The sequence below is a fragment of the Dipodomys merriami genome, unplaced genomic scaffold (genome assembly GCF_024711535.1).
Source record: "Dipodomys merriami isolate MVZ:Mamm:240054 unplaced genomic scaffold, mDipMer1.0.p SCAF_7, whole genome shotgun sequence".
NCBI lineage: Eukaryota > Metazoa > Chordata > Mammalia > Rodentia > Heteromyidae > Dipodomys > Dipodomys merriami.
The window spans coordinates 31,189,097-31,215,944 of record NW_027206290.1 but is presented as its reverse complement, the minus strand read 5'-3'; the positions used below and the strand labels follow the sequence as shown (position 1 = coordinate 31,215,944).

General features: G+C 45.7%; 1 protein-coding gene across 2 annotated transcripts in view; it reads right to left on the bottom strand.

The window, feature by feature from the left end:
- Positions 1–26,848, bottom strand: part of Elapor1 (endosome-lysosome associated apoptosis and autophagy regulator 1) — an 84,526-nt gene that overhangs the window by 1,894 nt on the left and 55,784 nt on the right. For both annotated transcript variants that reach the window (XM_070006188.1, XM_070006189.1), the window contains exons 9-22: positions 24,345–24,433; positions 19,870–20,047; positions 18,182–18,310; positions 17,158–17,248; positions 14,496–14,601; positions 13,461–13,598; positions 11,019–11,282; positions 9,044–9,217; positions 5,221–5,401; positions 4,095–4,191; positions 3,534–3,635; positions 1,973–2,099; positions 1,715–1,893; positions 431–596 (exon numbers count right to left, since the gene is read on the bottom strand). In XM_070006188.1, coding sequence (XP_069862289.1) covers positions 431–596; positions 1,715–1,893; positions 1,973–2,099; positions 3,534–3,635; positions 4,095–4,191; positions 5,221–5,401; positions 9,044–9,217; positions 11,019–11,282; positions 13,461–13,598; positions 14,496–14,601; positions 17,158–17,248; positions 18,182–18,310; positions 19,870–20,047; positions 24,345–24,433 — 2,021 coding nt within the window. The remainder of the gene's footprint in view (positions 1–430; positions 597–1,714; positions 1,894–1,972; positions 2,100–3,533; positions 3,636–4,094; positions 4,192–5,220; positions 5,402–9,043; positions 9,218–11,018; positions 11,283–13,460; positions 13,599–14,495; positions 14,602–17,157; positions 17,249–18,181; positions 18,311–19,869; positions 20,048–24,344; positions 24,434–26,848) is intronic.

Sequence of the window (26,848 nt, the reverse complement as noted above, 5' to 3'; positions counted from 1 at the left end):
TTGGGTCTGGGTCCAGACACCAGGGGACAGCGCCCTCCACTGGTCAAAGGAGAGCCTTAGCCCATCACATATTCCTAGAGACCATCTTTTGTCCATCCCCTACCCCCCCCCCCCCAAAAAAAGAAAAGAACTGAAGAAGGGTTGAGGGGGAATGATTCTTACAATCATGGATGGTTCAACACTTCGGAAGTTAAAAAGGCTCAAACAATTCACCAACAAGTGCATGTTGGGAGAGGAGCTGGGTCAAGAGTAGACTAGGACCCCAGGAGAAAGGACTGGGGTGAACACGAGAAGGTAGAAGGCAGGATTTCCAGGTGGGGGACAGAATAGTGTGAGGAGTTAAAGGCAGCGTAATTATAGGTCTGCAAGTGCCTAGGAGTGGTGTCTTGTCCAGCCCTCCGGGGCTGACCTCAGTGCTCTGGCTATCTACCTTGGAGGTGAATGATTTGATCTTCCCAAAGAGTGACTTCTTGCTGGTAAAGATGAGGTCGTCTTCTGCATCCTCGCCCTCCATGATGGCGCAGCTGTCAGCCGCTGGCAGGTCACAGTCCTTGAGGGTCGTGTTCATCACCAGTTTGGAGTACTTGTATTCTAGTCTGTGGAATGAGAGGATGCGAAAGACATGACACCAGAATATAGGAGCAAGAGAGAAAGGCAGAGAGAGGTTGGACTCTAAGCAGAAAGTCTTGGGAAAGGAAACTGAAGGACAGCAAAATACCTGGTTCAGAGCTGAAGTAAGAGAAGAGCTCTTGGCTCCAAGTTTAAGTGATCGCTTTTCTTTAAGATAGGCTGGGTACCCATGGCTCACATATGTAATCCTAGCTATTCAGAAGGCTGAGATCTGAGATCGTAGTCTGAAGCCAGCCCAGGCAGGAAAGTCCATGAGATTCTTATCTCCCATTAAGCACCAAAAAGCTGGAAGTGAAACTGTGGCTCAAAGGCTGTCCCTGAGCAGCACCCAGTCCCTGAGTTCAAGCCCCAGGACTGGTACACACACAGATTGGCTGTTTCTATGATTGTAAAGCTCAATGGATATATTATAATGACACATTATTTCTTCAGTATATAACATGGGAAAGGATATTCTGTTTTTGTTACAGGGAAGGTCTTTGAATATAGTGTCTTTTCCAAGGTAGGCAAGTGTTCTTCTGCTGAACAAATATCTCCAGCTCAAGGACATACTTTGTGTGTGTGTGTGTGTGTGTGTGTGTGTGTGTGTGTGTGTGTGTGTGTGTGTGTGTGTGTGTGTTGATTCCAGGGCTTGAACTCAGGGCCTGAGCACCCACTTCATGAGTTTTTTTGCTCAAGACTAGCACTCTACCACTGAGCCACAATTCCGTTTCCGGCTTTTTTGGTGGTTAATTGAAGAATCTCACAGACTTTCTTGCCCAGACTGGTTTTGAACCACAATCCTCAGATTTCAGCATCTTGAGTAGCGAGGATGACAGACATGAGCCACTGACACCGGCCATTCTTGGCTTTTCTCTTGAGAATCAAATAGCCATTTATAGACTGCCACACTGTACCATCCCTGTTCAGGAGTCAGGATAACTAAGGTGTATCCCAGGGAAGGGACTTCACAAGTGTTTGTCTGCATTTATAGGCTCTGGGATCAACTCTAGATCAAATTCCCACTAACCAATACACTAAGATGATTTCCCTGCTCAGTGACCCAACCCTGCCCATCTTCAAACTCCAGCATCCCAGCATGTACTTTTGATTCTTTTTCCAAAAGTAGCAGGTCAACACGGTGAGCAGGATGGCAGTACAGGTGCCTGCGGAGATGCCCACTTTCAGCCAGAAATCTATTGTTTTACAGATGGTGACCCTCTGCTCTGGCAAGGAGATACCACCAGCACATATCTTTGGTTCTCTCCACACATACGTCGTCTTCTGTCAGGGAGAAAAACAAGGATCTCAGACCTCCTTTTCCCTTCTCTCCTCGGATGTCCCCCATCAGAGGGTAGCCTACCTGGATCCCAGCCACACAGCTGCTAAGGAAGGTATGGTAGTCGGCGGTTGAGCAGAGCGGACAAGCAGCCACACTCTCCCACAGGAAGTGGAAGTTACAGCCATCACAGGTCCCATCTGAGCACGTGCTAGCAAAGCAGAAAGGAGATCTGAGCTGACTCGCATTCGCTGGACTGGTGAGGAAGAGCTGGTGGATTCAGCCCTTGCCTCATTCATCTTCTCTCACTTAAGTATATCACCTGAGTCCTGCCAACTAGTCCTCCACTCACACCTTTATCCCCAATTATTCTACAGGTGAGGCCTTCCAACCTCCACTGGGCTCCCCATTTTCTGCCTATGTTCTGCTGATGACGGGTGGCAGCTAACATGAAGTGCTTGAGCCCCTCAGAAGGCCTTCCCATGGGGATGTGACTTTTTTTTTTTTTTTTTGGTGCTGTTACTGGGTTTTGAACTCAGGTCCTGCGTGCTGTCCCTGAGTTTTTTTTTTTTTTTTTTTTTTTTTGCTCAAGGCTAACACTCTACCAGCTGAGCTACAGATTCACTTTCAGCTTTTTGGTGGTTCATTGAAGATAAGAATCTCACAGGCTTTCCTGACTGGGCTTGTTTTGAACTGCAATCCTCAGAACTCATGGATATGTGACTTTATTTTTATTTTTTACCAGTTCTGGGGCTTGAACTCAGGGTCTGCGTGCTGTCCCTGAGTTTTTTGGTTTCTTTGACAAGGCTAACACTCTACCACTTTGAGCCACAGCTTTACTTCTAGTTTTTAGATAGTTAATTGGAGATAAGAGTCTCATGGACTTCCTGCCTGAGCTGGTTTTGAATCATGATTCTCAGATCTCAGCCTCCCTGAGTAGCTAGGATTACAGGTATGAGTCAGCAGTGCCTGGTTGATACGTGACATTTTATTTTATTTTTTGGGGGGGGAGGGGGGTCTGGTCCTGGGGCCTGAACTCTGGGCCTGGGTGCTGTCCCTCAGCTCTTCAGCTCAAGGCTAGCACTCTACCACTTGAGCCACAGCACCACTTCTGGCTTTTTTTTTCTGCTTATGTGGTGCTGAGGAATCGAACCCAGGGCCTCATGCATGCAAGGCAAGCGCTCTACCACTGAGCCACCTTCCCAGCCCCAACTTGTTCCTAATATTAATAATGGCAAGACTTCAAGAGAAGTCCTAAAGTCTCATTATTTCATTGAATCCTCAAAACAATTGCCTACAGGGACTTAATATGCTCATTTTATATATAAGAAATAGGAGGCCTGGAAAAGACAAGAAATGTAATAACCTCACGAAGTAATATCAATGTGGCTCTCACAGATAGTCGTTAGTCACTATGCTACGCAGCTGTCACCATAACAGCCAGGGGCCAGGAGGTAACGGAAGCTTTGACTCTTCCTCCTGCCCCATTCTTGCCTTTTGATGATTGAGGGGTTGGGACCATGTCTGCAACCCCAGACATGGGGTTTTCTCTTCTGCTCTGTCTCAGCAATCCCTGCCTGTTGAGATGGAGTGAATTCAAGGAAGGGAGATGGTGGCATTTGTCATGCTTCCTTGTAGGGATTACCTTGGTAGTGACAGAGTTCCAGGGACAGTCTTCAGTGGATTGCATCTGACTCGGATGGTGGATGATCTTCCAGAACTGCAGGACTGGGTCACATCATTGGACCTGTAGACAAAGCCAGTTCCCCATGGGGAAGGGAGCTACTCTACCATGTTAGTGGAGCGCCATTAAATGACATCAAGATGGGATGATTCCTTCATCAGGAAAGTTGGACTTGGCCTCCAGCTTGACACATAGGGAGCACATAGAGCTTGGTCAATAGACCTAGTCAAAGGAGAAATACACTGGCCGAGAGAAGATAAGGCTAGTATATACTGGAGCCTCCTTAGGCTAGATGGGATTATCTCCTGCAGATTTTGCTGGTATTTCTCTCTGCCTCCAGGAAAGAACTGTCCCAATAATACCCAAGAAGCCAAAATGAAGGAACAACCAGCATGTATTCGCATAACTGGGCAGATCTGCTAGACCTCACATGTCTGGCTTGGTCAGGTAGGTTGGTGGCTGGAGAGGGAGGAGATTCAAAAGAAATTGGGCAAAAGCATTAGTCAACTAGCCTCTCCCCACCTGAAAAAGAAGATCACATCTGGTATTCCTGAGGTCTCTGGGTGGAAAAGTTCAGCTGGGGAGGTGATTCCGTCCACAGTCAAGTCTGTTGACACACCTGCCAAATTAAGCGTTCCTAATTAGTTCTCACTGGTAGCATTAGCTGGTAGCCACTTGGATGCTTTCAATACCTATAAACATCCAGTTGACTTCATCTTTTTTTTTTTCCAAATTCTTTATTGTGATTAAGTGATTACATGATTTCCCAAATTTCACAGTATTGTGGGATAGTGATGCTCAGTTAAAGTCACAAACACATTCTAACTTTCATGGGCACATTGTCTATCGTGGTCTATAACATTTATGAGTTCTATGAGCTTTGCAATGCAGTTATTTCTTCCACATTGTGTGATATGTACATTTCTTTTGTTTTGCATAGCGTCAACTGTTCCCTCTTTCCCACTCGTTCCCTCCCTCCCATTGAGTTGCTTAGTTCATTTTGGTCAATGTCCAGTGCAGCTGATGGGTCCCGCTGTTGTATGTTTTTCCCTGATTCCCTCTAGTTCTGTGTCGTCTTCCTGGTTCCCCTCCGGTGTACACATATATTCCATATATGTGATCAGCAGCATGGGGTTATTTAGTAATGATTCAACCAGATGAGTGGAAGTCCTTTGTTTCTTAAGTCTTGCTAATTTTGTCATATCACCTTACATTTTGAATTTAACATCCACTTATCAGGGAGACCATGTGCTGTTTGTCTCTTTGCTCTTGGCTTACCTTGCTCAACACGATTTCTTCTATCTCTATCCATTTCCCTGCCCGACTTCATCTTATCACAACCCCCAAGTGGCTCTTGAAAACAACTGTCTTTTTGGTCCAAGACTGTGACTTGAACTCACTATCTGATGCTTTTGGCTCATTGGCTAGCACTCTACCTCCAACCTCCTTCCCCACTTTAAAAAAAAAAACAAAAAACCAAACACTTGAGCCAAAAGCTTTGGCTCATGTACCAAAGCTTTATCAGACAAAGGTCAGGATGCTAGGCCCCTCCCATGGGACCATGTATATCACACACACACACACACACACACACACACACACACACACACACACACACACACACAACCTCACATGCCTGGTTACTCACCAACAAGTCGATCAGCAAGGCTGACGGGCTGTGAGGACACCCCCGCTTTGTAACCTGTCACCTCTGGGGGAATGATGACTGCCTGGCAGATGTAGGCCGTGATAGACTTAGAAAAACCTGACTCGCCCTCAGGGACCCGGAGGTCAGTGACATTGTCAGTGCACACGGACATTTTCTTCCCCTGGTGGGTGGATGTAGACAAATGGCAATGGTTACAGAGAAATTCTCAAAAGGACCAGGGAGTGATTTTTGAGTCTCCCTCCCCATCCCCATCTGAAAGTTCACACTTTCAATGCTATGTTACAGTAGAATGATTCATCACAGGTCTATGGTAAAACAGACTTTAATAAAGGAAGTAGGGAGGTTAAGGTGTGGTGGCTCATACCTATAATCCTAGCTGCTCAGAGGCTGAGATCTAAGGATGGTTATTCATAGTCAGTCTGGGCAGAAAAGTCCATAAGACTCTTAGTTCCAATTAAGCAGCAAAAAAAGCGCTCGAAGTGGAACTGTGGCTCAAGTGGTAAAAGGCTAGCTTGGAGCAAAAAAAGCCTAGGCCCTGAGTTCAAGGCTCACAGGGCACGTACACACACACACACACACACACACACACACACACACACACACACACACACACACACACACACACACACACAGAAAATAATGTCAATATGTCCTAGTTTTGGGGACTCTGGCCCAGAGGTCTCCAGCATTTTCTTTCCTTTTCTTTTTCTTTTTTCCCCTCTTTCTTTTCTTCCTTTCTTCCTTTTTCTTTTTTTCTTTCCTTTCCTTTCCTTCTTTCTTTTTCTTTCTTTCTTTCTTTCTTCATAGCGCCATTTCTAGCCTTTTCTGTTTATGTGGAATCAAACTCAGGGCTTCATGCATGCTAGGCAAGCACTTTAACACTAAGCCACATTCCCAGCCCCATTTTATTGTCTTCCTTTTTTTTTTTTTTAAGGGGGTCCGGTCGTGTGGCCTGTATTCTGGGCCTGGGCACTGTCCCTCAGCTCTTCAGCTCAAGGCTAGCGCTCTACCACTTGAGCCACAGCACCACTTCTGGCTTTTTTCTTTTTGCTTATGTGGTGCTGAGGAATTGAACCCAGGGCCTCAGGCATGCAAGGCAAGTGCTCTACCACTGAGCCACCTTCCCAGCCCCCATTTTATTTTCTTGAAGTCACCTGGGAGCCCTATATGAGCAGGGTTATAATGGTACCAACTGATTTGGAGCTCTAAACAGCCAGCACACAAGTTAAGAGGCCTTCCTTGAGTCTGTTTTCTAGACAGAAACAGAAACATGTAAATGGATCCCAGAAGCCTGTACAATTTATATGAACATCTAGCCAAGCTCATGTTCCTTCAGTGTGTCCCTCAGTGCTGGCCTTCTATCAGGCATGTCTCAGTATCACTTTCTAGACAGAGACACCTAGTGGTTCAGTCACACCCCATAACCAGACCTCTTCCTCCTGAGTAGCTAGGATTGCAGTTGTGAGCCACCAGCACCTGGCTCCCTTAACCTAAAAGAAGATGTTTAAAGCTGTTACTCGAGATCATGACACTTTCAATTTTATAAGGTTTTACTACAAATGTTATTACAAATCACTATCTACAATTTAAGCCAGCTCCACTTCTGACTTTTTGCTCATTAGCCAGAAATAGAGTCTCATAGACTTTCTGCCCAAGCTGGCTTCAAACCAGGATCTTCAGATCTCAGCCTCCTAAGAAGCCAGGATTATGAGGCATGACCCATTGGTGCTCGGCTTTATTGGTTTATTTTTGTGGTGGTGGTGGTGGTGGTTGTTTTTGCCAGTCCTGGGGTTTGAACTCTGGGCCTGGGCACTATCCCTGAGCTTCTTTTGCTCAAGGCTAGCACTCTACCAGTTGAGCCATAGCACCTCTTCTGGCTTTTTTCTGTATATGTGGTACTGAGGAATCAAACTCAGGGCTTCATGTATGCGAGGCAAGCACTCTACCACTAAGCCACATTCCCAGCCTTTATTATATGTTTTAACTGATGAACTTTTCTGGGGAGAGGTGCTGGGAACAGAGAACCCAGAGGCTTGTGTATGCTAGACCAACACTCTAACACTAAACTATACCACAGCCCCTCCCCCTCCCTTCCATTTTTAAAGAAAAAAATATATTGAGAAAAAGAAGTAGGTTCTTCTCCAATCATGAATAACCTCACTATGTAGGGGTCTGGAAGATGGTAGGAATTCAGATGTTTTCCTTGGGCTAGAGATTGAACCAGAGCTTTGTGCCCTTGGGCTTTAGTAATAAAGAAAATAAGGGCTAGAGGTATGGCTCAAGAGTGCCAGCCAGCAAGCCAAGCAAGCAAACTGAGAGAGTTGCAGGCTCTGAGTTCAAGCCCAAGTATCAAGCTTCCCCCCCCCCCAAAAAAAGAGAATATATTGAGATAATGTTCCTTCGAGAACCTTAGGCATTAGGTTCATAGAATATTAATGTATAACTTGGTTGCTATGCAAAGCCCAATATTTTCTTTTTTCTTCTTTTTTTGGGGGGTGGGGGATCAAGTCACTTTATTGAGGGGTTAAAAATATACCCAGGAGAGCAAAACTCTGGTGCCCTTGACAGGGCAGGCCCTTCCTGGGGCCACAGTCTCAAAAGCTTGAGACCATGATATTTTCAATGGCATAAGATTTTATTACAAACGTTATTACAAATCACTATCTCTCAGCTTTTCTCTAGATTGTACAAAGTCGATAAACCCCAGAGCAACAAGAACACTGTGCATCACAGTTCTTTGGTCCTCGATCTGAGGATCTGTACTATGATCATATGTAGTAAGCATTTCTGAAAAGAACAAAGGAGCCACAACTAAAACAAAAAACAAAAACAAAACTCCACCATCCAAACTAAGTGCCAGTGGTTAATATCTGTAGTCCTAGCTGAGATCAGAAGATTGTAGTTCAAAGCCAACTAGGCAGGAAAGTCTGTGAGACCCTTACCTCCAATAAATTACCAAAGAAGCCAGAAGTGGAGCTGTGGTTCAAGTGTTAAGAGTGCTAGCCTCGAGCAAAAGAAGTTCAGGGACAGCACCCCGGCCCTGAGTTCAAATCCCAGGACTGGCAAAAACAAAAACAAAAACAAAAACAAAACCACCACCATCCCCTAATTCTCCACCTTTACCTATCTCCCAATTCACTAAGTGTCCTTCTGGGGCTTCCTCTCATCCTTCAGTGATCACTATTCTTACTCCCTAAAACCAAGACACAGCTGGGCACTGGAGGCTCACTTACAGCCTTTTTTTTTTTTTTTTTTTTAGACAGTCTCAAGAAACCTCTGCCTCCTGAGTAGCTGAGACTACAGGTGTGGTAACAGCACATGGCTCTGCCTCATGTTAATAGTTTTGCAGATTGTGCAGATTGTTTTAATAGACTTTACAGTTGAGCATCTCTAATCTGGAAATCTAAAATGTGAAATGCTGACAAACAATATGAGCATGCTTGGGGATGTGTAAATCGTCCTCATTTTGAGGGGTAAGAAAGGTCAGGCAAGACTATATAAGAGAGCAAAGGGAGGGGTTAACACTGTCCAAAAAGAATGAACTCATTATCTGACTTATGAAGCTATAACCCCTCTATGTATCATCTTTATAATAACAACAAATAAACAAACATTGCTATTTACCCAAACGCTTATCATCCACAGGAGTTAATCTTACGGGGAGAGTTATTATTTTAAAACCCTTTAACTTCCTCCTTCCCTCTTGCCTGCATCCGTTGTATCTTTTCCTCTGGGTTGGGGTCTAGCCTCTGATCCATTAGCTTCTCCTCTGCAATTCTCACACCTTCCTTGAATCCCTTACCTGGTGTCCACAGAGACTCAGGGTAAAGTGATGGAAGTATTTAAGCCCTTTTGAAGTGAAACTTGGCCCTCCAGCCAGAAAGGCAGTGCTTGCCAAGGCCGAAAAGTTGTAGTTGAAAATCCTGGACGGGGTGGTGCGTGAGAAGGTGCAGTCATTGTAGCAAAGAGAGTGGATCTAAGGAGGGGAGAGGAAGCAGGTCAGGCCAGATAGCTGCAGGGAGCATCAAGAGGCTATAGGGGGCGCTGTTGAGGAGCTAAAGGGGATCTCCAGGGGCTGCAGCAGGCAGTAACACATTCCCCCCCCCCCCCCCCGCAGCCTAATGCAGCCCAAAGGGGCTGAAGGAGGAGAAATGATTGGAGGTAGACATTAAAAGAGATAGAAAAAAGGATTTATGTGTATCTTGCCATTCAATTCTTGGCATATAGAAGATGTAAGGGTGAGTCACACCATCTGTGCATGACTGCAGTGGCTACCTTGAAGGATTCTTCTAGAACCACCAGCTTTCAGAGGTCACCACAACCTTATACAAAAAGTCTCTTTGCAAGGACATCTGACCAGTCACTGTCTGGTCAACCTTGCACTAACACTACTCTTGTTATTCATTATTTTCATCTTTAAAAATTTCCGCTTGGCCAGGCACTGGTGACAAGGATTGCCAGGCGCCAGTGGCTTGTTCCTGTAATCCTAGCTACTCAGGAGCTGAGATCTAAGAAAGGTGGTTCAAAGCCAGCATGGGTAGAAAAGTCCAAGAGACTCTTATTTCCAATTAACCACCAGAAAACCAGAAGTAGCACTGTAGCTCAGAGCAGTAGCCTTGAACAAAAGAGCTCAGGAACAGTACCCCAGTCCTGAGTTCAAGCTCTATCACTGACAAAAGAGAGGGGGGGGGGAGAGGGAGAAGGGAAGGGAGGGAGGGAGGAAAAGAGGGAGGGAAGAGAAGGAAAGGAGGAGAAGTGGTAGGAATATGAACTCTGAAATCAGAGTTTCTTGAGTTTCTTGCTCTGCTATAGAGTTCCCATTTGGACAGCAACCATACCCCTTGCAATTCCTCCCCACAGCGGCAGAGGGAGCGCAAGGGAAGGCTGTATCATAAGTCCACACTACCAAAAGAGGTGGTCAGTGGTGGGTGAAATCATTGCCCTTATTTTGAATCCAGGCAATGCTTGCAGAGTAGTATACAAACGATGTCTTATGGACACATCTCTGTGTAGTTGTGATCAGTAAGACTTTTACTCATGCATGCTTTCTTGGATGCAGAAACTATATGGGGGCAGCGGTACTGTTGTACCACATTGGAGAAGAGAGGGGGTGGAGGGAGGGAGAGGGAGAGAGTGAACTTAGGGCCTCTCTTGCTTAGATTTTAACCTCAAGGCTGGTGCTCTACCACTTGAGCCACATCCCCACTTCCATCTTTTTGCTGGTTAATCAGAGAAAAGAATCTCATGGACTTTTCTACCTGGGCTGGCTTTGAACTATGATGCTCAAATCTCAGCCTCCTGAAAAACTAGAATTATAGGCATGATCCACTGGGACATGGCTCTGAGAAGAATTTCTATGCTTATGAAGCCAAGAAGGCACTAGGTAGAGACAACTATACAAGTTAACTGTACACCCCAGTAAAGATTGGGCTGCTGCCTTCCTAAAAGATAACAGGCTCGATTGGGCTAGGCTAATTCAGCCATAGACTCTTTTATTCCTTCAGGTCTCTGCATGAGTGCCAAATTATCCTGTGGACAAATTGGTTATCTCTTCCCTTGCTCTCAACTGAAGATGCCACTTTGTCCATGACTGAGGGAAATCAAGCCCTGCTGCTAGGAACCCATCAGTCATACTCCTCCAGGACTCCAGCCAGAGTGTGTACTGGGGACACAATTGGCTCTCAGCCCTTCAAGACGACCTATCTAGTCCATCTGAGAAGCCTCCAAGGCCATCCAACCAGAGGCCAAGATTAGGATGAAAGGTAGACTGCTGGCACCTTATTGCTCTTGGTGCCTGGACCACAAGGCACACAGGCTTGGACACCATAAGGCTGGTGGGCTTTCAGGATTGTATTAGGCGGGCAGGAGTGGCAGGTTCCAGAGTCTCTATCGATGTAGTAGCCAGCAGGACAAGCAGTGCAGGAAGAGCCCAGGTCCGAGGCTTCAAGAGCGCAGGGGCGGCAGTAGGAAGCCACCCCACCCATGACATTGGTGACATTGATGGAGTAGATCTTGGCAACATCATTGGTGTACTTTCTGCCCTAGAGACAAGGAAAGAGGAGGGGAGAGAGTGGAGGCTCGAGACAGCACCAAAAATGGAAATAGCAAAATACTTCATATTTTATCCTATGACACTTGAAGAAAAGTCTTGGAAGCATCCTTTTCTTTTCACTACTTAACAGTGTATCTTCATTATTTACCATAATCAAGATATGGAATCAGCCCAGATGTCCCTCAATGGATGAATGGATCAAGACAATGTGGTATATATACACAATGGTATCCATACACAATGGAATTCTACTGATGCATCAGAAAGAATGATATTGTACCATCCATAAGGAAAAAATTATATTAGGCAAAGTAAACCTGACACAGAGAAACATAGGTTGCATCATTTCCCTCATTTGTGGTAGGTGCCTATAACTCTACAAGTGACTACATTGGATGGTTAAAAAAAAATCAAAGACAAACAAAAAAAAATACTTGGACATGGTAAATTATACAGGTCTCTGGGCATTCACACAGAGTGAGACCAAAGGAGGAGGTTCTTAGGAGAGGATCATAAAGGCTCAATGCACATGTGCATCTGATCACAGAAAATAATATTTATCAAAATGAACTCCAGGAAACAGAAACAAGAGTTTTTTTTTTCTTTGTTGATGTTTTTGGGTTTTTTTTTTTTGGTGTCTTATTTGTGTATCTGTCTTTGGGAGGGTAAAGGTGGGGGGGGACAAAAAGGGTAGAATAAAGGGTGAACAAATGCAGCCGTAATACTCACTAGACACTATATTGAAGATGAACTATACAATCTGTGGGTGGGCACAGGAGGGAGAATAGGAACTGGGAGAGAGTGAGGGAAGGGCTGACATTGTTCAAAATGAAATGTATGGGGGGCTGGGAAGGTGGCTCAGTGGTAGAGCGCTTGCCTTGCATGCCTGAGGCCCTGGGTTCGATTCCTCAGCACCACATAAGCAAAAAGAAAAAAGCCAGAAGTGGCGCTGTGGCTCAAGTGGTAGAGCACTAGCCTTGAGCTGAAGAGCTGAGGGACAGCGCCCAGGCCCAGAGTTCAGGCCCCACAACTGGACCTCCCCCCAAAAATGAAATGTACTCTTTATCTAACTTATGCAACTGTAACTCCTCTGTACATCACCTTTATATAACAATTAAAAAACAGTGGTTCTTTATGTGCATTTTTGGGTCTTTTTTTTTTTTTTTTTTTGGCCGGTCATGGGGCCTGAACTCTGGGTCTGGGCGCTGTCCCTCAGCTCTTCAGCTCAAGGCTAGTGCTCTACCACTGGAGCCACAGCGCCACTTCGGCTTTTTCTGTTTATGTGGTGCTGAGGAATCGAACCCAGGGTCTCATGCTTGCAAGGCATGCACTCTACCTCTGAGCTACCTTCCCAGTCCCTTTTGGGTCATTTTAAAATAAGACTGTCCCATTTTGTTATGTATGAAGATATTAAGTACCATGGAGGAAATGTACAGTAGATACTGTTAAATAAAAAAGCAGGTCTTTACCTATAGAAGAAAAAAAAAAAAGAAATCCATGTTTTGTAGCAAAATATCAGCTAAGGCCAAGCCAGATGATACACACCTGTAATCCCAGTGCTTGGAAGGCAGGAGGATTGCAGTTTAAAGCCAGCACAGGCTACATAGTGAGACCTTATCTCAAAGAACAAAGAGGGAAGGAAGAGAATAAGACAGAGGGAGAGGAAAGAGAGGGGAAAAGAGAGGGAGAAGAAAGGGAAAGAATGAGGGAAAGGCAAAGTAGAGGGAGAAGGAAAAGGGGAGGGAAAGGGAGATGGGGAAGGGAGGAAGGGGCAAGAGAGAGATTGAGAGAGAAGAGAGACTAGACAGAAGAAAATACTCCAGATGTTAATTAACGGATCTTCCTTCTACTTATTTGTATTTTCTAAGTTTTCTGCATTAAACCCATACCACTGCGAGTTAAGAAAACTGGAGTTATTCCAAATAGCAGGAGGTTGGTTCCACGTGCAGGCAAGGACTGTAAGGACAGACAGTTAATTGAAGGTACCCAGTACCATCCTCCCTGGAAGTCAGTTAGATGAGATGATCCTCAGAGGGCTGCATGAGCAAGTCTCTCCTTGATTCCTGAGGGTCTTTCTGACTCCTCACCCATGAGCTCCTGCGAGAAAGCCTCCTGGGTTTGGGCAGTGTCTTCCAGGAGCTGGAGCCTGGGAAGGGAAGGGACTCACTGTCTCATGAAGCGTGGTCCTCTGGAAGGCCCAGGTGAAGCTCATGGTGGCGTTCTCCTCAATGGTGTAGGTGTAGGACTGTTTGCCTTTGGAACCTTTCCAGGTCTCCACAGGAGTGTTAGTCCTAGAGTTCACACCCTGAAGCCAGGACAGACCAATGGGTAAGGCAGGAGGGCTGAAGGAGGCGAGGAGCCCACACTGCTGCCATCCCACGGGCCATTACAATGGGCAGATCCAAGTTCAGAACGTATGTTAGTGGGGACAGGGGCTCACACCAATACTGGTAATGATCAGAAGGCTCATGGCTTGTGGTCAGCCTGGGCAGAACGTGAATGAGATTCCATCTCAACGAGTTAAAAAGCTGGGTATCCTGCTGGTGGTGCATGCCTGTCATCCCAGCTGTATGGGCAGCATAAATAGGAGGATGGAGGTCCAGCCCAAGAAAAAGAAAAACCCTATTTAAAAATACCAAAAGCACCCAGCACTGCCTGTAATTCCTAGATGCAGGAGGCGGACATCTGACAATCGAGGTTCAAATCCAGTACCACTGGGCAGATAAATCTGAGGGACTCTTATCTCCCATTAACCAGCAAGATGCTGGAAGTGGAGGTATGGCTTAAGTGGTAGAGCATCAGCCTTGACCATAAAAGAAAAATAACAACGGCTGAAGATGTAGCTCATGATAGAGCCCTAGTCTGACAAATACGAGGCTCTGAGTTCAAACCCCAGCACCATAAATAAATAAATAAATAACAAAAGCATAAAAGGGCTGGGGGCATGGCTTAAGGTTGTAGTGTATCTACCTATCAAGCTCAAGGTTGTGGGTTCAAACCTTGGTGGCATCAAAACAAAAAAAGAAAAAGAAAAAGCCCCTGTGACACCCCTTTGATTCTGGGCTTTTCCTCTGTGGATTCACTACAAGCTAAGTGTGTGTTATCTTGACCGCCCACAGGGCCAGTGGGGAGGGCGGGGGGGGGGGGAAATGGATAGACCTCCTGTGAGAGCCCCACAACCAGCAAAGAAAGGAGAACATACCACCATGAAGTAGAGCTCACAGTTCACAGAACAGATGGTCTCGAAGACAAAGGTGATCCTGGCCACCTCTTTATTCTCTGTGTCTGCCATCACTGACTGTGGAGGTCTGTGGGGGCAGGAAGGGAAGATTGGCTCCTGAGGTCAGACTGTGTTTATGGAGAAGCACAGATAACTTCTCAGGGGGTCAGCTGGGGACAGGAAGGAGTAAAGGCTAAATCCAGCTATGCCACCCAAGCTACGGGATCTTGACCTAGCCAGGGCAAAGCTTTCTCAGCTGTAAAGAAGGCAGAAATAAAGCAGGACGCTAGTAGCCCACATCTGTAATCCCTGCTACTCAGGGTGCTGAGATCTGAGGATCAAAGCTCAAAGCCAATCTCAGGCAGATAAATCTTAGGGACTCTTACCTCCAAGTAACCAGTAAAAAAATGGAAGTGGAGATATGGCTCAAGTGGTAGAGTGCAAGGCTTAAGCAGAAAAAGCCAACAGAGGTCCAAGATTCAAGGCCCGAGATTCAAAGCTCCAGTACTAGAGCATGTGTGTGCACGCACACACACAAAGGCACACACACACATGCATGCACACACGCATGCATGCATATACACACAAAAGAAGTGGAGGTTGGTAGGAAGCTAAGCCACTGAGGAGGTGCTCAGAGGAGACATTGGGATGCCAGCCTCTTTGTCTTTCCTGCCATTCTTCCTTCCCTTCCTCCATTCCTCTCTCTCTCTTTCTCTCTCTCTCTCTCTGACTTGCTCCCCAGCCATTAGTGTAAATAAATTGCTCGATCACATGCTCCCTGCCAAGATATGTGGCCTTACAATAGGCCCAAAGCAACAGAGCCAACTGACCATGAACTAGAACTGAGCCAAAATAACTGTTAGCTCTTTTAAGTGGCTTATCTAAGATGCTTTGTTCCAGTAACAGAAAGCGGACTAGTGCATCTGCTACCCAGATTCGCAAATTGAAAAATACTATTTTGAAATGTTATTCCATAAAGGCTTCAGTTTGCTTTACTTTATTTTTTCCTTCCTTGAGACAGGGCCTCACTAGGCAGCCCAGGCTTGAATCAAATTTATGATCTTCTTGCCTTAGCTTCCACAGTGCTGGGATTACAAGAATAAACTACCACACCCGGCTAAAGTCTGTTCTTACAAACACAGGATCTTCCTGGTCCAGTAGAGCAAGGTATGTTAAAAAGAGAAGGAAAACGAATTCTTGTGAACAACTACCTTGGGCTGAGCACCATCTCAGGGATGAAAGAGGGGCTTCCAAGAAGGGATGGACATAAGGAAATCCATTCAGGAGTCCTTCCTTATCTTAAAAGCCCTCATGAGCAGAAGAGCATGCTTTGGTTTTGGAAATCTATGTATGGTTTTTCTTTGAGTTTTAGCCATGTTGCCTAGATTCTGAGATGCTCCAGTTCCCAGCTCTTCTCTCTATGATTGCATAGTTCTCGTGGCCACCTTCCAGTCCAAAGCCCCTTCCACCATACCACACTGCCTGGAGGGTTGTTGCTGTTTGGGGTTTTTTCTTTCTTTGTGTGTACTGTTCCTTAGGCTTGAACTCTGGGCTTAGGCACTGCCCCTGAGCTATTTTGCTCAAAGCTAGCCTCTACCACATCTGGCTTTTTGCTAGTTAGAGATAAAAGTCTCAAAGACTTTCCTGGTTTTGAACTATAATCTATAGATCTCAGCCTCCTGAGTGGCTAAGATTGCAGATGTGAGCACAGGTACCCTGTTTTGTTGTTGTTTTAGTGACAAATAATATATTGCTTTTGTTCTGGGATATAGGAACAAAACAATAATAACAATCCTTGTCAAACTTCTGGTCTCAAATAAAGATGAATGGGATATGGGCACCTCTGGTTCTATGTTTTAAAAATCATCTCTGATGCTGTGAGGAGGAGGAATTTGAGCAGCATGTGGTCCAGCAAGGTGAGGAGTCAAAAGAGCCGTAGAAGCCGGGTGTTGGCAGTTCATACCTGTAACTCTAGCTACTACTCAGGAGACTGAGATCTGAGGATCAAGGATTAAAGCCAGCTTGGGCAGACAAATCCAGAAGACTCTTATCTCCAACTACTCTCCCTGCAAAATAGCTAGAAGCAGAGGTACAGCTTTGGGGCAAGGGAGAGAAGAAAGAGTACAAGACTCTGAGTTCAAGTTCCAGTACCAGCACTTGTGTGCATACACAGGCATACAAACACAACACAAACAGCAGTGAGTAAATCAGCCTGGAAAGTAACTAAGAAAGCGTGTTGGCATGTTGGTTAACTTGGCCAAATCATCACTGTGCTCTCATATCTTCTGATCGGATATCCAAAAAGGAATCAGGGTCCTGATTGCTCACACCCATAATCTAACTACTTAGGACACTGAGATCTGAGGATCACAGTTCAAAGCCAGCCAGGGCATCTAATCTTCAGTTAAATACCAAAAGGTGTGGAAGTGTGGCTCAAGTGGTAGAGCTTCAGTCTTGAGTAAAAAAGCCAAGGGAGAGTGTTCATGTCCCTGAGTTCAAGTCCCAGTATCAATCAATTAGTCAATCAATCAAATAACATAAAGGAAAGTTCAGCTCTGAAAGGCTCCTCTCTCCAACATTCCTAGTATGTAGGATTTTGACATGGTTGTTGCAGTGGGCTTTCTCTTGGTTTTGTAGTACTCACCTGAATCCTGGCACAACCAGAGTAAGAATCATAAAGTCATTGTCCGAGGCTCCAACAGCTGTATAAATGTGATCACCAGCCACCTCCCAGCCTGGAAGGGGAGAGGAAAGAATTAACACTCTTATATTCTTTAATGCAGGCCAAGTATGTACCAGTCTATAAGGGCAATAATGCATTGTACTTATCCTGCTTACTTTGGTAAAGACCCTGAAGCTCTGAGTAAGACCTTAAGCATATAGCCATTTTTCTTTCTCTGTTTCTGCCTCTGAAACTAAGGTGTGTGTGTGTGTGTGTGTGTGTGTGTGTGTGTGTGTGTGTGTGTGTGTGTGTGTGTGTGTGTGTGTGTGTGTGTGTGTGTGTGTGTGTGTGTGTGTGCTTTTGTGGTAATGGGGCTTGAACTCTGGGCCTGGGTGCTAACCCTGAGCTCTTCAGCTCAAGGCCAGTGCTCTACTACTAGAGCCACAGTGCCACTTCCAGTTTTCTGGTGGTTAATTGGAGATCAGAGTCTCACAGACATTCCTGTCCGGGCTGGCTTTTAACTGTGATCCTTAGATCTCAGCCTCCTGAGTAGCTAGGATTACAGGCGTGAGTCACCTGCAGTTTTTTTTGTTTTTGTTTTTGTGTTGATCCTGGGGCTTGAACTCAGGGCCTAGCTGCTGTTCCTGAGTTTTATACTTAAGGGTAGCACTTTACCACTTGAGCCACAGCTCCACTTCTGGTGTTTGTTTTTGATAGTTAATTGGAGATAAGAGTCTCATGGACTTTGCTATTCAGGCTGGCTTTGAATTGTGATCCTCAGATTTCAGCCTCCTGAGTAGCTAGGATTATAATCCTGAGCCATTGTTACCTGGGTGAAACTAAGTTTTTGCCGAATATATGCCCACAAGAAGTGGAACTTTCAGAGGGATGCATGACATAACAAGCTAGTTTTTCTCAGAACTCCCCCATTATAAACAAATGTGAACTTGGAAGAGCCTGAGGCAGTGCTGGGGGTGGCAGCTCACACTGAGCGGAGAGGTATTACCTGTCAGGCCCTTGTACTCAAAGTTGATTCCACTGAGCACCGTTGTTTCCATGTTCGTGGGCAGTGTGTTCCACCATTTGTATTCAAATCCCACGGCAGGTTCAGTCCCAGCTGGGCAGTGGGTACAATCTGCAGAACCCCAAATCCATCATTCAGCAGGAAGCCAGTGGCCACTGTTCCTGGAGCTACAGCCCCACAGACAAGAGGCAGCCAGCCAGGGGTGGCCAAGCACTGCTGCAAAAAGGTAGGTCAACCAGACTAGAAAACTTAGAGACAACGCACATAATTAACTCAACATGTACACACTGGCCCCTTGTTCTAGCATTCCCCTATCCTCTTGCCTTACCAAAAGCTTCATTTAAAACTTCAGTGTGGGGCTGGGAAGGTGGCTCAGTGGTAGAGCACTTGCCTTGCATGCATGAGGCCCTGGGTTCGATTCCTCAGCACCACATAAGCAGAAAAAAAAAAGCCAGAAGTAACATTGTGGCTCAAATGATAGAGCGCTAGCCTTGAGCTAAAGAGCTGAGGGACAGTGCCCAGGCCCAGAGTTCAGGCCCACAACCAGACCCCCCAAAAAAAACAAAACTTCAGTGTGCTGGGGGGCCAGTGGTTCACACCTGCAATCCCAGCTACTCAGGAGAGCTGAGATCTGAGGCTCACAGATCAAAGCCAGCCTGGGCAGGTAAATCAATGAGACTGATTTCCCATGAACCACCAGAAAGCCTATAGCTCTATGGCTTAAGTGGTAGAGGGCCAGCCTTGAATAAAAAAAAAAAAGCTGAGAGACAGAGTCCAGGCCCTGACATTCTAGTACCATAATTTTAAAAAAATGTAGTTGTACCTTCTAACCTGACACATGAGGTTTACCTAATAATCACACTATCATTAAAAATATCCAAATTAATGGGTACATAAATCTCTCCACCCTACAACTCCACTCCTTTTTTTTTTCTTTTTGCCAGTCTTGGGCCTTGGACTCTGGGCCTGCGCACTGTCCCTGAACTTCTTTTGCTCAAGGCTAGCATTCTACCACTTGAGCCACAGCACCACTTTTGCCTTTTTCTCTGTATGTGGTACTGAGGAATCAAACCCAGAGCTTCATGCATGCAAGGTAAGCACTCTACCACTAAGCCACATTCCCAGCCCCTTTTTTGTTTTTTAATTCATTTTTTGATGCTGGTCCTGGAGCTTGAACTCAGGGCCTGGATGCTATCTCAGAGCTTTTTAAATTTTTCCTCTTTAAGACTAGCACTCTACCACCAGAGCCACAGCACCACTTCCAGCTTTTTTGGTAGTTAATTGGCGATAAGAGTCTCATGGACTTTTTGCCCATGCTAGCTTCAAGCTGCAATCCTCAGATCTCAGCCTCCTGAGTAGCTAGGATTATAGGCATAAGCTACCAGCACCCAGCTCCATTTTTGTAGATGACCAAATGGGTCATCTATGCTCCCGAGACTTCTAGTTAGCACCTGCCACACACAGGTAGCCTCTGTTAAGATGACCGGGTCCCTTCAGGCTTCAGATGGATCTGCAGAAGCAATGAGGAGGAAGGCAGTAAAAGTTCTTAAGTCAGATTCTGACCTACAGGCCAGCCTTGACCTCTCTTAAACCTGGTTCTAAGCAGTGGCCCGCCCGCCTGGCCAGCAAGAGGATGGATACCATGCCAGGAATGGGCATGGGACAGTTACCAGAGCCATTGGAGTACCAGCCGTAAGGGCAGGGTTCGCAGGTGCTGTTGTTGGTTTTGAAGAAGCCTGGATTGCAGGGTGGGCAGTGGGTCTTCACCCCTGAGGCAGGCAGCTTCACCGCCCCCTCCAGATCCTCGCCACAGATCTTCGGCTTGGCCCATTTGTACATGAGCTGTGTCTGCCAAAGAAGATTAGGCACAATTCAGCCTAAGTGAGATTCAGGGCTCATTTCTGACTCGAACTTGAGGGTGAACACTCCAGGGTAGGGAGCTTTGGAACTTTTATTTTGTTTTGTGTGCTGGTACTAGGGCTTGAACTCGGGGCCTGAGTAGTACTGTTCCTTAGGTTTTTCTGCTCAAGGAGAGTGCTCTACCACTTGAGCCACAGTTCCACCTCCAGCTTTTTGGTGGTTCGCTGGAAATAAGAGCTTCATGGACTTTCCTGCTGGGGCAGGCTTTAAATCTCAATCCTCAGATCTCAACCTCCTGAATAGCTAGGATTACAGGTATGAGCCACTGATCCCTATCTTTTCATGGAAGCAGTCAATGCAGAAGCAGGAAAGAAAGTGGGTGCTCTTCCTTCAGATCAAGGCAGATGCCCTGGTGAGTGGCACTGGGTATCAGAACAGGTGAACCTTTGTCTCTTTTATTCCAAATAAGAAGTGACAGGTCACACAGGGGCGGGGACGGGGAGGGGAGGAAGGGGGGGGAGGGGAAACTGTGTGCCTTCATTTGAGCTCCACCTCCCTTGTTTACATTGCCTTGCCTCTCCCTCCCAGAGCCCTAGGATTTTTTTAAAATTTCTTTTCTTTTTCTTTAGTCACAGGGGTCTTCACTAGGTAGCCCACGCTGGTCTGGAACTTGTGTTGCTCCTGCTTCAGCCTCTTAAGTGCTGGAATCAGAGGTGAGTACTACCATGCCCAGCCCCTAGACTTGTATTCTAACCTTACCCTGGCCCAAATCCTGTGAATTTTTGGCAGGAAAACTGACTTGGACCACCTCTTAGAGCAAGACAGCATAGTTAGTGGGTCCAGAGGTTGGCATCCTGGTCTCTGAAAAGCCACTGCAGCACAGCAAAGTCACAAGCACAATCATCAGCACCACAGAACCAGCAGATTTGTTCCAGGCAGAACACCTGGCTGATGCGCATCTGGGTGCGCCTCCTCAGGCACAGGCCTCCGTGGCCTCTTCTGGACCATGGACTACAGGCCTAACCCAGCACCTCCAGGCCCCACAGTGGTGAGGAAGGGGCAGACATGCAGACTCGACACAGCAGAATACACCACAGAACTGCAAGGCCTTGGCCTGAGCCAGGGAGAAGGAGAGAATAGGGCAGAAAGGAGGAAAGAAACACATATTCGGTCAAATGTTAGACCTAGTAAGGAGAAAAGGAGAGGAGTTCATTGTCCCAATAAGATCAAAAAAATGAAAATAAGCTGAGCACTGTGGCTACCGCCTGTAATCCTAGCTACTCAGGAAGCTGAGATCTGAGGATCATGTTTCAAAGCAAGTCCTGGCAGGAAAGTCTTTAGAATCTATTTCCAATTAACCAGCAGAAAGCCAGGTTCCAATGATGGCTCAAGCACCACCAAAAAGCTGGAAGTGGGGAAATGGATGGCCCTACAACAAATCATATTAAGAGAGGTAAGCCAAGCTCAGAGAGACAAATGGTGCATGTTTTCTCTCATGTGCAGAAGCTAGATCTAAAATGCAGTGAAACATGATAAATTTTTCAGGACTCTAGGCTTTCACATACAGTGAGACCAAAGGAGGATACTCTTGGGAGAGGAACACAAAGGTGTAATGCCTATATACATCTAATCATATGGAACAATATTTATTAAAAATGACACTCCAGGAAGTGAAAACAAGAAGGTTTTTTGGTTGCTGTTTTTCTTTTCCTTTCTCTTTGGGAGCCCAGAAATGGAGGGTCAAAGGGTGGACAAATGCAGCAGTGGTGTACTCATTAGACACTATGTTGAAAATGAACCATACAACTTGTATGTGGGGATGGGAGGGAAAAACTGTGAGAGAGCAAGAGAACGGGTAACACTGTCCAAAAAGAAATGTACTCTTAACATCATCTTATATGGTCCTATGTACATAGCTTTGACCCTTTTCTGCTTGTCTCAGACATATACTAGTTATTGCAAATAAGGGAAACCATGGGACCTATGTTTCTTTGGGCCTGGCTTACATCACTTCTGATGAAGGCATAGAATTCCCGTGTGTGTGTGTGTGTGTGTGTGTGTGTGTGTGTGTGTGTGTGTGTGTGTGTGTGTGTGTGTGTATCACTTTTTCTTGATCCATTCATCTACTGAGGGGCATCTGGGTTGGTTCCATATCTTAGCTATGGTAGATAATGCTGCGATAAACATAGTTGTATAGCCTTGTTTGTGATTGGTTGGGTAAATGCCCAAAAGTGGGATTGTTGGGTCATAGGGAGCTCTATGTGGAGTCTTTTGAGGAACCTCCATACTGCTTTCCAAAGTGGTTGAACAAGTTTACACTCTCACCACCAATGCAGTAGGGTTCCCTTTTGGCTACATCCCCTCCAGCATCTGTTGTTATTAGACTTCTTGATTATTGCCATTCTAACTGACCATATAAGATGATGTTAAGTGAAATGAACCCCAAGATAGGGATACAAGTGGTTTTTTCTTGCTATTGTTATTAACACATTTATAATGTACTATGTGATTTTTTTTGTTTCTTTGGTATGTTCTTCCCTCATGGTATAACCCCTGAATCTTGTATGTGCTTTTTTTTTTTTTTTGGTCAGTCATGGAGCTTGAACTCTGGGCCTGAACACAATCCCTCAGCTCTTCAGCTCAAGGATAGTGCTCTACCACTTGAGCCACTGCACCACCTCCAATTTTCTGAGTGGTTTATTGGAAAGTCTCATGGAGTTTCCTGCATGAGCTGGCTTTGAACTGTAATCCTCAGATCTCAGCCTCCTCAATAGCTAGGATTACAGGTGTGAGCCACTGGCACCTGGCTGTATATACATTTTTATAATTTGGAGAGGTGAAGAGAAATAACAAAATGCCTAAAGATACAGGTTGACCCATTGTAACAATGAGATATATAAGACACTATGTTTAAAACGAACTTTACAACTTTGGGGGGTGGAGGGGAGAATTGGGGAGGTGAGGAGGAAAGGGATGGTAGGGGAAAAACAAAGGAGGAGGTAACAGTGTTTGATAGGAAATGTATTCATTACCTTACTCAAGTAACTGTTACCCCTCTGTACAGTATTTTTACAATAAAAAAGAAGAAAGAAAGAAAAATGAAATGTACTCGTGCCAGATGCTGGTGGCTCACACGTCTACTCTAGCTACTCAGGAGGCTGAGATCTAAGGATTGAGGTTCAAAGCCAGCTGAAAGAAAAAATTCCATTACATTTGTATCTCCAATTAACCAGAAAAAAAGCTGGAAGTGGAGCTGTGGCTCAAATGGTGGAGGGCTAGCCTTGAGCAAAGCTAAAAGAGTCAGAACCCAGGCCCTGAGTTTAAGCTCCAGTACCAACACACACACACACACACACACACACACACACACGCACACGCACATGCACACACACACGCACACACACAAATGCATGCATGCATCATGGACCATCCAACCAAAAAGAAAAGTTCTACTCTGGGCCTGGGTGCTGTCCCTTAGCTCTTCAGCCCAAGGTTAGTGCTCTACCACTTGAGCCACAGTGCTATTTCTAGCATTTTCTGCTTATGTGGTGCTGAGGAATCGAACCCAGGGCCTCATGCATACAAGGCAAGCACTCTACCACGGAGCCGCCTTCTCAGCCTAGAAAAATTCTTTTCTGAGGCAGAAGGCATGGGAGAATGAGAATCAGCAGGGGCAGGCCGTTCTCCAGTGAGCCAGGAGTGTGACCCAGTTCCCCTTACCACCTGGGAGCCTAAGGAACCTGAAGCTCAAGCTCCCAGGAGAGGGGAGCATGCGCAGACAGGCAGGCGGTGCCCAGCACATACCAAGCAAAGAAAAACGAAGTGATTTTTAAAATATAGCACATGTGGAAATTCAGACGAATGAGACAAACATAAGTTTCTGACCTTCAAGTGAATGAAACTATCTCATTTTGCCCCTGCCCTCCATCAGCCCTGGATCCACCATACAGGTCTATGAGAGCTGTTGTTGTTGTTGTTGTTTTGCCAGTCCTGGGGCTTGAACTCAGGGCCTAGGCACTGTCCCTGAGCTCAAAGCTAGCACTCAACCACTTGAGCCACAGCCCCACTTCTGGCTTTTTCTGTGTATGTGGTACTGAGGAATTGAACTCAAAGCTTCATGCATGCAAGGCAAGCACTCTACCCCTAAGCCACCTTCCCAGCCCTGTGGGGGTTTTATCTTGGTGCCAGCTTTCTTGATGGCTGGACCTTAAACAGCCTTGGCAAAGCTCAGGGGAGCAGGAGACAGTCTACCTGGGGCAGAGGAGCTCCAAGAAGGACCACCCACCTCTCCGTTGGCATCGCAGGCTGTGTGTGTATAGAAATAATCCTTGTCTGTGCAGGCTGGACGGACCTTGCAGGAAGAGGATCCTTTTTCTAAATTGCCAAAGCAAGAAATAATATTAGATGTCACAGAAGAAAGTGAGGCTTGTGCTGGGGCTTGAACTCAGGGCCCAGCTGCTGTACCTTAGCTTTTCAGCTCAAGGCTAGTGCTCTACCACTTGAGCCACAATGCCACATCTGGCTTTTGGGTGGCTAAGAGGAGATACAAGGTCTCATAGACTTTCCTGCCCAAGCTGACTTTGAAGCCCAGTCCTCAGATCTCAGCCTCCTAAGTAGCTAGGATTACAGGTGTGAGCCTCTAGCACCCTGCGCAGCAAGTAAGGCTTTTGACCGGGTGACTCCCAAGCCCTGGGGGTGCATTGACACACAGGTGTGGTGCGAAGTAAAAAACAAATTATGAGTGTCCACCCACCCATCCCCTCTGAAGGGTGGTTTCTATTTCACCCATGATCCTGCTCAGAGCTCCCTGCCCCTCTCCCAGTGCTGTTGGGAAGCTGCTGGTCCTACCCCATGGGGCAGCGTATACAGCGGCCCCATTGCAGTCTAGCATGGAGGATGTGAAACCAGAAAACAAAATAGCATCAGGCAGGTTAACTCCACCAAACCCAGTTCCCTGAAACCTCCTCTCATCCAGACAAATTTGCAACCCGTGAAGGTGAATTTTCTGCTCTTTACAGGTTGAAGTAAAGTGTAGTAAAACAGAAGACATAGCTTTGAGATATTTTTGTTCCGTTTTGAGACAGAGTCTTGCTCTGTAGCCTAAGCTGGCCTTGAACTCATGATCCTTCTGTCTTTGCCTCCTGAGTGCTGGGATTACAGAAGTACGCCACCATGCCCAGCTGCTTTGAGACTTTTATTTAAGCCTTTTTCTGAATGTTCTCTTATCACATACCTTGAATGAAGGAAGCCTTCCACCTCTGAAAATTTTAATTTCCTTGCACCCCACGTAAGGTTCTTTCCTACATTCCTCAATCCCAACTTCCCAGCACTGTCTTTACCTGTGGCCTGTGCCTGCTGAGAAATTCCAATGATCATTTCTCTTTCCCTGTGTTCTCCTTACATTTATGCTAGGGCTACTCAGCGCTTCAACCCTATGATGTATTCCACATGAACTACTATTTCAATGAATTCCTCCTTAAAGTAATGGATTTCACCTTTCTTTTGCTTTTAGTTTTGGTGGTTTGTTTTGTTTTGTTTTTTGGTGTGGTCATGGGTCTGAACTCAGCCTGGGCGCTGTCCCTGAGCTCTTCAGCTCAAGGCTAGTGTTTTACCATTTGAGCCACAGCACCACTTCCAGTTTTTTCTGTTTATGTGGTGCTGAGGAATCAAACCCAGGGCCTCATGCATGCAAGGCAAGCCACCTTCCCCGCCCCCTTGCTTTTAGTTTTTGAGGCAACATCTTTAATGTATCTCAGGCTGGCCTTGAACTCTTTATCTTCCTTTTTCAGGCTCCCAAGTGCTGGGAATACATACTTGTACCATCATGCCCAGATTAGAAATCCTTTGGAAATCTGATTTTTTTTTTTAAAAAGAGCTGTTTCTTCTTACCTAGGAATTACTCATAATTCATGCAAGTAAAAATGCAAAATTTCCATGGCAATTTGTTTTCTGCAGAATAAAAAAAATACATTGCTCTCTAGGGTACACATTATACTACTCCTACTGCTGCTACAATTAGTTCTATTATGAATACCATTTCCCCAGCAGATAAGCATTTTCTAATGATAAGAACTCTTCTTATATATGATCTGACAGGCAGTATGACATTGTGGAGTAAAATTTTTTCACTAGGCAGATCTAGATTTTCATCAGCTTCTTCATTTAGTAGCTGCACCATTTGAGGCAAATGACTTAACCTCTTTGAGCCTCAGATCTTTTCTCATCTGTAGAGCAGGATCAATAACATCTAACCTTAATGGAGCCAGTAGATGCTAGTGCATTGTTAATAGGTGCTCACTAAGTGATAGTAGCTACTTTGACTGCATGTTTGCAAATGGTTTTTATTTGGTAACTGTGGCTGTAGATTTAACAAAAAAAGTTCATTTCCCTCCTCTTTCCAAATGGGGATTATTTTCTTTCTCTCCCCTCTCTCTCTCCTTTCTCTCTCTCTCTCTCTCTCTCTCTCTCTCTCTCTCTCTCTCATTTTATTTGGTACCAGTAGTAGGGCTTGAACTCAGGGTGCTACCCTTTGCCTAAGGTTGGTGCTCTACCACTTGAGCCACAGGTCCACATCTGGCCTTTTGGTTTTAATTGGAGATAAATCTCATGAGGTTTCCTACCTGGGCTGGTTTTGAACCATGATCCTCATATCTCAGCCTTCTGAATAGCTAGGATAACAGGTGTGAGCTACAAGTGCTTGGTTTGAGAGGCTTGTTGCTCAATAGAACCTTCTATTTTTTTCCAAGTAACTTCCTAGATGGGAACCTCACCTAATTCTAACCTGTTGGC